Genomic DNA, 9705 nt, shown 5'->3' with positions numbered 1-9705 from the left:
AGATACCGTCTCCCAGCTGCACAGGCCTTTTGCCGAAGCGCGCCACATTTTTCAGCTTGAGAAGACACCAATAGCATCGCACGCTCGGGCCGCTATGGTAGCATTCAGGGACTCGAGGATGTGCTTGCTACTGAGACAACCTTGCTTCTTTGATGCCGAGATTCCGTCGCGCCTGGTCTTGCGCAGTCATCTTATATAGCTATCTTCGCCAGAACTTTATAAGGGAACAAGAAATACAGGCACACTCAACATTACGCATCAAGAACTACCAGCGACCGTTACCATGATGCTGTTAACATTCCTCCTCATTCAAGCCTGCGGCCTTGTGTCTGCCCAAGTTGTCTCTCCCTACCCGGTATCAGACTGTGGCGGTGGCATAGCAGGCACGGAGCTTCAATGCCCCGATCAGCCCGGCTGCTGCTCGGGTGGTGCAATGTGCTGCGCCGGCGGCTGTTGTCCACTATCTGCCATTTGCGTCAATAGTGGCACATCTAATGAGCAGTGCTGCGACCTCTCGGATAAGTCTCTCTGTGGAGCAGCTGTTACTGACTCGGTAAGATTCCTATCTCCTGATCCGGGTATTCTACATACCCAATGAGTCTTTTTGTCTGCACAAGGACTGATATCTATTACTTTCAGTCTCCTGCGTGCCCAACTGCCCCCGGCATCCATCCGTCAAAGCTTTGCGTCGGGGTTGACAGTGACTGGTACTGTCCTTGGGATGCTGTATGCAACAACGCAGGCGGAGGCTGCATCGGTGGAAGAGCCAAAAGGGACAATTGCAATGGACAGGCAACAGAGACGGCAGTGGAAACTGCAGAAGAGACTGCAGCAGAGACAGAGTCGGACTCTTTCACGGATGACTTCGCAACCACTACGGAATCCTCAGCTCTTAGTACTGCGGTAGATACGTCGGCCTCTCATTCAGAGACCAAGAGCTCACTTGCTGTGTCTCTCTATAATTTGCCAACCGTAGTACTTACTGTCGCTTTTATCTTTGCAGCATATTAGTTAGACTGAATAATACTTCACAGAATTTAATTGATTCTCTTTGTCTCAGTCTATAATCACGATGCATATAACTCAGTTTGAACAGAGTCCGTCGCCTATTTTATCAGTCAGTACTGAGCAACCGCAGGACGCCAAAAATCCGTCAACCAGAATTTAAAGTCACCCTATAGTGTTGTATTATGTGACTGATATATCCTTCATTGGGCAGAGATCTCTGCCAAATCGATTTCTACAATTGACAGTCGGCTGATGCCTACATCTCCCTGTAGTATCCTAGAAACAGTCTGCAGCAGAATCTCAACACTTGCTTGTGTGTCCTAGAGGGTTCGCGAACGAGCGTCCTGCTGATAGCACCAAGAGATACAAGACTACTAAGGCTTCTTCTTTTTCTGCATTATAAATCTAACTTAATCTGTATTTCCGAGATTAAACATTTTATCATTACCTATATGGCCTGTAATTAATTAGAACAGCATTGCAGACTTATGACGACATATCTACCTAGCCTGTCTAGCCTGATAGAAAAGCGGAATCTTTTCCCCGCCCTTTGATGCTGAAGCAAGTGAGCTCACTTCCCCGCGTTTTACTCCCTTCTCTTCTTTTCAACCACGTTGCAAACGATAACTATTTAAAATCTCTAAGCAGGCTAAGCGTATCAAAATATAAGGTAAATTCATTCACAGCCCATAAGGAGTCTCCAGTGCAATAAGGTTGACATGAGCTAGAACAACATTCGTCACCATGCCTCACTTTAGCTTCTTAGGAGAGACCTCGACTTCAGCCGACACTATCATTCAGATGTTGAATGAAGATGACCAGATTCAGCAAGACGAAATGACAAAGAACTGGCGTGACCATAAGTTGCAGGAACTGAATTTTGTCGGGACACTTGTACAGGGCTTCTAAATACCTCTCTCTGATGCCCACTCGCTGAATCTTTGAACAGGGCGCTCTTCTCGCAAGTTGTCTTAGCACAACAGGTTCATGGCCAGATGTCCTCCCCAATGGGCGTAACAAGCCCTGGTCCGTGCGAACGATGTGGTTCAGCGGCCTCGTGTTTGCCCTCTTCTCAGTAGTCATTGCAGGCGTCCAGAGCATGAGACTGCACCGCCTGTCTGCTCATCCCGACGGCCTCAGCTTGATCCGAAACAGCCTTGGTCGCAAACGACAATCCGATAACAAGTCTCGACCTAGCTGGCTGCAGGTATACGCCTGGGAGTTCAGCCTTGCGTTCTTGGTATTGGCCATATTTTGCATGGTAATAGGCTTGACAATTCTGCTTTGGGCTGGCACTGAGTTTGGGCCTTCGAAGTCTAGAGAAGATGGCTGGTGGGATGGTAACTCCAAGGTAAGTAGTATTCTCTATGTCACTGTATTTCACTAACACTGTCGCGTTTTAGATGGCGGTGACCTTTACAATCGTCCTCGGATTCGCGTCTTTAATCCTGGTCCTATCACAGTCTGCCCTGTCAAAAGGTAATGCGATTAGGCTATAAGAATTAAGTTCTGGCGGTCTCTCAGTTATAGGGATTGTCGGGGGGAACTCATGAAGATTGAAGGGAGAGCCATTCGACAGACTGGTACGAAGGCTGCTGGCTATTGTATTAGAATAGCGAACTTCGGGCGCGTAGATCACATAAGATGTCTTTCAATTGGCTGCGAGCAGTAGTAAGGATAATGAAATTCTCGTCCTATTGCTTCTCTTTAAGTAAAATATATTATAATTACAATTATGAAAAAGTAGTTTGGACTTGCAGGCTAAAAATGGCTCAATTGCTTGACACAAGGAAATTCAGCCATGATTCTAAATGAGCAATGACATAAGCAGCTCCAGACTCTTCAACCGATGTTGGATCCTCAAAAACACTCCTCATATCCTCTCCGACATGGCGAAGTTTGTCTGCTACGCCGTTCATCTCTTCCAAAATATCCGTCGCCTCCTCACCATGATACTCAATGCTGGCCAGTATATGTAAAAACATTGCTAGCGCTGCATCATACTCTGTCGTACTACGCAATTCCCCGAAGCAGGGTATGCGAAAGAAATGCGATATTGCGCTCGATTCCGGCGGGATAAAGTAGGTATTGACCAGCGAAGTCAGTGATATAGACGTTCGTTGCTTTGGGAGAGCTATGACGAATTTGCCATGATGGCCGTGGCTAGAGGATGGAGATTCTTGTACGATTTCTTGCAACATCGCGTAGGCGTATTTTATCCCAAAATTCGTCCGCAGACGCAAGTCTTGTTTTATGAAATGACATAGAAGCCGCTTCCAAACCAGATTTCGGATAGCCTCTGGTTCAACAACATTCATCGATGTCGCTAGCTGAACTAGGACAACGAACCCCTCAACCGGCTGCGATAGAACTGCCTTGAGATAGAATTTGTTTCCTAGACATGCAAAGAAGGCGACCTGTTGTGGCGGAACCATATTGTCCACTGCTGATGGAAGACTAGTGACGAGCTTTGGGCTGGAGCTTTGGGGTACGTGGATCCCTGGGAGTCGGGAGAGTTCGTCTCTGCACCACTTGAGACTCTTCGAGCGTGTCAGACTGGGGACGTTTTCAATTTCAGCGCAGATGGTAGCGAGGAAGACGGACAAGACAGTACTATCGTGGAAGCGGTGTCTGAAGACCTCTGCGAGTGTCTGCCTCCACAGCCTTCGATTCTGCTTGTCTTGGAGCGATACAAGTGGCAGTGCCGCGGCGATTCGATGGCTCGTTTCAAGAGGATTGGCTTGCTTGTTCGTTCTCAGGAGAAGGAGTGCGCAGCCATCGCAGCATGTAAGTGGAAGAAGGATGTCGACCTCCGGGCAGTTGCCCAGCGCCAAGGGACATTTCAGCTGGAGCCTTTCGTTGGGCAATGGAAGGTGTGGAGTTTTGTTGTCCTTTGGGCTCGTTCGCAGCAGCAATGTTTGGATCGAATTCGGCTCTCGACATATCGAACAGGTAGCGTATGCCCTTGACCGTGCAGCCTTTTCAAGCTTCCGGGTGCCCTTGAAGCCAGAGAGAAAGAGTGACTTGTCGACATCTTGTTTATCCAACTTCTTTGATAGAACTGAAGCCGGAAGCTTCTCATTGTCTTTCGCAGTCTTTAATCCACTCGCGGGGTACCAAAAGGTGTTAGCTGTGGCGAGACTTGGATCATTTGGCGAAGGGTCATCTAGTATCCCTATCGCGGACTGGACCTCTTGTAACCCTTTGGTAACACGCCCAAGTGCTGCCCGTTCTATCTCCACCTTGGCTTCGAAGTTGGCCCAATTTCTCTTGTTCTGAAGCCTGACTGACGCGCGATGAAAGTCCAAATGGCTTGTTCCATGTACATGCGTGGATCTGGAACAGCGAGGAGGTGCGACAGATGTCAAACAAGACCAAATGTCTTTGTGGCGAGTATTTGGTGCTTCCAGCTCTTGCTCAGCTGCCATCAACAAGAATCCCATGGCTGTTATCCCTCGGGAGTCGACATCGTCTCTCTCTATGGTAAAGCTCTCCGTTGTCGTTGTTCTGCGGAGGCTCTCAATCCACAGCTTCACCAAGAATCCTTCTCCTCTTGTTCTGGCAACTACCATTATCGCATCGAGGGCAGAGTTGTTTGATACCAGTTGAAGTTTATCCTGGTCGGACATGGAGTCGTTATAGATGGACTTCATATCAAACACTCTGCCGTAGGGCAGGGCCACTTCGTCTTTGGAGAGTCGGATTGACTGGGGAGCACGGACCCTTAGCAGCCTATCGTAGGAAGTCTGAGGGAAGTCCGTCCATTTTGTTCCACTGAACCACTTGAAATAAGACCCTTTCGGGAGCAAACTAGCGAAGCATCCTTTGGCTTGGACGATGAATGGCTCGTTGCTCCATACGTCGTGGAAAAGAACCGCACAGTGTGGCGACGGTGCACAGATAGACATGCCAATTGAGAGTTTGCTTCGAGAAGGAGGACGAGACCTGTTTCCAAAGACAATTATGACGGATGGAGTGCCGTGTAATCCCGCTTCGACAAGCTTATTCGTAAAAGCATTGGCACGCTCCTCCTCAATCACACCATCCGTCATGAGAAACCATATTTTTGACTGTTCAAGGCATTTTCGACCAAGATGATTATCGAAAATGCTCGATGGGTTTGATCCAACACTATGTTGGAGATTTCCAATCAGATTTGCGGGTACTGGATCGTGAGCTTGACGATCCCAAGGTAAGATATGAGACTGGTCTGCCAACTCTTTGGGCTCGAGCTTCGAGGCTATATATGAGATCGTGTTCTTTTCTCGCTGGAAGATTTTCTCGCTTGTACTAGATACTTCCACGGCGAATACAAGTGGAAGCTTCTGAAGCTGCGTTGAGGTATGGACAGAGGTAGGTCGCGGTAATCTGTCGTCCGATTCCCTTGTAAGAGCATACCCCGCCGTGGGAGGGTCTCGTGGGTGACTAGGCGAGGATGCAAAGGACGCTTCTGAAGCACGCTCGGGACCGTCTATTCGGTCTGGACGATGCGAAGTGGTTACATCGAAGCTTACAGCCGGATGTGCACACTCTTTCCCTGTTTGGTAGCACTCTAATAACTGTTCTAAGTTCGTGGCATCGCCATCGAGAAATTCTAGTGACACTGGATTGTCCTTTAGAAGTTGGTGATGCACTGGAAGGCTTGTACTTACTGTCAACTTGGCTTTGCTGCAAAGACTCCAGAGAAAGATCGTTACGATTGCTAGAAAGAAGCATAGCGGCATCCAGTCAACAACGGGAGGCGATTGATCTTGGAGAGCGTATCGAAAGCTTTGGTGCTCACCCGCCGAATATCTAGTAATCCTGATCCGTCCCCTTTGCGAAATTGAGGAACAATGAAAAGTGTAGCCTGCAGGAAGCCTTGCCGGCTCTATTCGGGCCAGTTTCACGACAGGGATAATAGAAATTGTTCACACCGTCACTCGCAGGTTCCTTCAAGTTTCAGCTTGAGACAAACATTGGATACAGAACCTCATTTTACAGTATTGCCACAGTGAATGGAGACGTACTGTTGTTAAAAAGGGTTATGAAGGCATTGCGTATTGTGTTTGTTGACGATAATTTGGCATACATTCCTGAGGTAAATGCCTGATCAGAGGACACGTTTAATGACCTTTGCTGAGAACTACTGAGTGGCATGTTGGTCCCCAAACGATGAGATGGAATGTTGTAGCTCCACATATTGTTTCACTGCCTTTAATGGGAGTGGTTGCTAGATCTGCGAAATTAGAACTCCGCCCTTGCATCTGCCACACCTGAACTGTCTAATTTAGCTCGTTTCGAGAAGAAACAATAGTCTAATGACGCTTCCAAGCGGCAGATGTCGAGAAAGCTGGGGGGAATCATAATCTCTTATTAAGAGCTTTTTAATATTTTGCAAGAGAAAGTAATATCTGCATCGCCAAGAAAATACAGTAAAGTTTTGTCTGCGCCTCTGTACTTGATACATAAGACTTCCTGTCTTGGTAATTACCCTCACAGATCCACGGTAAGAGGATTCGACATGGTAGCAGAATTAAGCGGTAGACGCCTAGATGCGGGAAAGGGTTCTGGGGCCGGCTTCCCGAGTTTTTCAGTATCGGTAATAACAGAAAGCATTATAACCTGGTACTTCAGAGCCTCTCCAATAAAGGAGACAACATATGTAGCCCCTGCCCAATATGCGTAAGACTTGAGGGTTGCCTAAAGTTCCCCAGACTGTTTTAACGCGTATAGTGTGGTGTAAGGATCCAGGCGGCAGCTAAATTGCGTTGTGAAGATCTGCATACTTTCAGAGTTGCTGTCCACTTACAGTGCCGGGAAAGGACGCTTTAGAAAAAGTAAGTGGAAAGGATGAAAGGACGTCGCTGAGGTCACGTAAAAGCCTCTATTCAGGGTTGCCGGTAACCTGGGACCAGCGCATGTCATCTACAGAGCCGCCTTTGCTGGGTCCGGCTCCCGATGCATAATCACCTTGGGGGACCAAATTTAAGCCATGGCGTGTCTTCGCAGCACAATCTTGCAGTAGTCCATTATCTTGAAGCGAAAATGCATCGAGCGCTCTGTCTTAGAGGCCACAAGATGCAGGGCAACCTTTCAAAAATGATGTGCCAAGGCGGTAAGATAGATTCCAGTGTTTAGGCATGGGGACGTCATGCCTCCCTGATGGTCCTTACTAAAGAATATCAGAAACTGAGAATCAATCAAGTCAGACCTAGAATCTGGGATCAGGCCCTGGCGTTACTATCGATTATCGCTATAGCTGTAACTGAGGCTATTTACAAGCAAGTAGGCCAACATGCCATTGCAGTTCGGTGTGCTCTATAGACTGTTGGTGGCCTTTGCCATCCCAGAATTGCGATCCAAGAGTCCAATTAATGCTATCTTTCACAGGGCTCAGATAATGAATGCCGTAGAGCATAAAAGGCGTGCTATTCAAACGGCAGTATACCAAAGACAAGAGCTGCAATTTAGTTAGGTTAGAAGCAAATGGTAGAAGCTCCAGTCCAAAGCGCGCTATGTTCGAATTAGGATTGAGTTTCGCCGGCCGGAGCTAACGGCACCGGAGATTGTCGGCCGAGACACCAGTTACGGCCGGACATCACGATCGGAGTTAATGGCCGAGAAATTATGGGGAAAGGAAATCCCAGCCAATATTCCGGACTGATGAATGTTCCCGCCGAACGACAGAAAGGGCAATACTGCTGATTCCAGACCCATTCCTTATTTTCTAAGTACCTGGTATAAGACCATAAGAAGCTTAAAAGGTTAATATTACTACACTGTCAATCTTTTTACGGTCTTTGTCTTTGTTCTGTTCCCATTATTGATCTGAATTCTATCCTGCAACACAAAAGAGCCTAACAAAATGGACGGACGTAAGCTCGTGCTTGTGACAGGTGCCAACACCGGTCTCGGTTTCCAGATTGTCAAGGCCATTTGTAGCTCTAATAAAGGATATGAGGTCTTGGTCGGAGGTAGATCCCTTCAAAAGGCTGAACAGGCCGTCAAGAACCTCAAGGAAGAGTTTCCTTCCAGCTACCTTCATGCAATTCAACTTGATATTGAAGATGATATCTCTATTGCCTCGGCATTTGAATATATCAAGGCTCAGTACGGGAGACTTGATGCGCTTATCAACAACGCAGGTAAATCAACCCCAATCCAAGAATACCTATTACAATATTAACGTGATCATAAATCAAAGGTGCTCAACTAGATCAACAGTTGACTGCTGGCAAGATGTCCGCTAGGGAAATGTGGAATAAAACCTATGATGTGAACGTGACCGGGACCCATATCTTGACTTGGACCTTGGCTCCATTGCTTCTCGAGTCCAGCGATCCCCGCCTCATGTTCATCGCCAGCGGCACATCCTCCCTTACTGGGTCTGAAACTTCCGACTTGCCCTTCAATAAGCAGCCCAGCAAAGGCTGGCCCAAAGCCTTGAATAACCTCAACTTGCCGGCATATAGAAGTAGCAAGACTGCACTGAACATGATGATGAGGTATTTTATAACCTGGCCAGCACACGAGAGTAGCGCTGACTTGAAGATTAGGGAGTGGTTCCGGATTCTTGGCCAGGATGGCGTTAAAGTTTGGGCTATCAGCCCTGGATACCTGGCAACCGGCCTCGGTGTTGGCCAAGAGCAGAACAAAACACAGGGTGCAATTGATCCTTCTATTGGAGCTGCGATTGTCAAAGATGTTTTGGAAGGAGTCAGAGATAAGGAGGTTGGCAAAGTTGTATCAAAGCAAGGCGTTCAGCCTTGGTAGGTCTCATTTCAAACCCATTGGTCAAGATGCCAAGGCTGCTGCTAGATATTGAGCTTAAATCACACATTGCGTCAGGCATTTACCAAAAAACCCGGTATCCTTTCTTTCTCCCACCTCGGTTATACTCAACTAGGCACCCTGAGAATGTGGCATTCTTAAATAATCAACACAGGTCCGGGCCATTCCGGTACTGGCTACTGGCGATGTTGGGATCGATGGCTTATTAATATGTCGATTATATAAAGGCTAAAGGCCAAAACTCCATCTAGTCCAGAAGCAAGAGTCCCCAGAAGGTAGAAGCGAGCGTATCTCTTTTATATACCAAAATGAGAATGGTAAGTTAAGCGTGGATAAACTCAGCCAGGGAAGAATCCAGCCTCAAAGAGGCCGAGGAGGAGGCAAAGAGACTAGTAGTGTGTGACACCAAGAACGATTTTATTATTTATCTTCTATATAGTATAATAAAGATTTTAATAGATTTAGCGTAATAATGACATGCTCTGTGTTTTATATTAAGCTATTAATCCTCTCTTATCTTACTTCCTAGCATGACCTTCTGTCTCTTGAAGATTGTTCTGCTTTGCCATTCAGTTCCTGCAGCAATACAAAAGTCTTGTGCCGTTTGAAAAATCCTTTATGACGTTAAATGATATCGAGTTAGTGTACTATAGTAGAGTCTAGAAGATTGTACACAATTGGGTCATAAGGCCGCCAGGGCAAGAGGTACAAATAACCAGGAGGGTTTAGGAGCCTTCCTCGTTGTAATCCTACAATTATCTACCGATATGAAACTTGTTGACATAAATGTGCTTTCCTCATGTTAGTTATCGGATTGAGCAATTGAGCGGTGACGCTTTGGGTGTTCGGAGATAAAGTCCGTTAAAAGCACGACTATGTATTCCTACCTAATAATTAGTTGCTCCGTACTCCGTAACGCGGGGT

General features: G+C 47.0%; 4 protein-coding genes across 4 annotated transcripts; 3 read left to right on the top strand and 1 right to left on the bottom strand.

Annotated features, from left to right (window-relative positions):
• Positions 1-283: 283 nt before the first annotated feature.
• Positions 284-1011, top strand: FMAN_10844 (uncharacterized protein; the record flags this gene model as incomplete). Its single annotated transcript, XM_041823646.1, has 2 exons — positions 284-553; positions 640-1011. 2 exons carry the CDS (start codon positions 284-286, stop codon positions 1009-1011), a joined length of 642 nt encoding a protein of 213 aa, XP_041689205.1.
• A 741-nt stretch (positions 1012-1752) lies between these two features.
• On the top strand, positions 1753-2507 carry FMAN_10845 (uncharacterized protein; the record flags this gene model as incomplete). The annotated part of the gene is made up of 3 exons (XM_041823644.1): positions 1753-1902; positions 1958-2359; positions 2412-2507. The coding sequence occupies 3 exons, from the start codon at positions 1753-1755 to the stop codon at positions 2505-2507; spliced, it is 648 nt and encodes a 215-aa protein (XP_041689204.1).
• Positions 2508-2780: 273 nt separating this feature from the next.
• On the bottom strand, positions 2781-5724 carry FMAN_10846 (uncharacterized protein; the record flags this gene model as incomplete). Its single annotated transcript, XM_041823643.1, has 2 exons — positions 2781-5611; positions 5661-5724. The coding sequence occupies 2 exons, from the start codon at positions 5722-5724 to the stop codon at positions 2781-2783; spliced, it is 2895 nt and encodes a 964-aa protein (XP_041689203.1).
• A 2131-nt stretch (positions 5725-7855) lies between these two features.
• FMAN_10847 (uncharacterized protein) lies at positions 7856-8763 on the top strand (the record flags this gene model as incomplete). The annotated part of the gene is made up of 3 exons (XM_041823642.1): positions 7856-8135; positions 8195-8495; positions 8547-8763. 3 exons carry the CDS (start codon positions 7856-7858, stop codon positions 8761-8763), a joined length of 798 nt encoding a protein of 265 aa, XP_041689202.1.
• Between the last annotated feature and the right edge of the window lie 942 nt (positions 8764-9705).

This window comes from Fusarium mangiferae (assembly GCF_900044065.1).
Source record: "Fusarium mangiferae strain MRC7560 genome assembly, contig: FMAN_scaffold016, whole genome shotgun sequence".
Taxonomy (NCBI): domain Eukaryota; kingdom Fungi; phylum Ascomycota; class Sordariomycetes; order Hypocreales; family Nectriaceae; genus Fusarium; species Fusarium mangiferae.
Note: the sequence above shows the minus strand (reverse complement) of the source record. Positions and strands in the feature narration are given on the sequence as shown.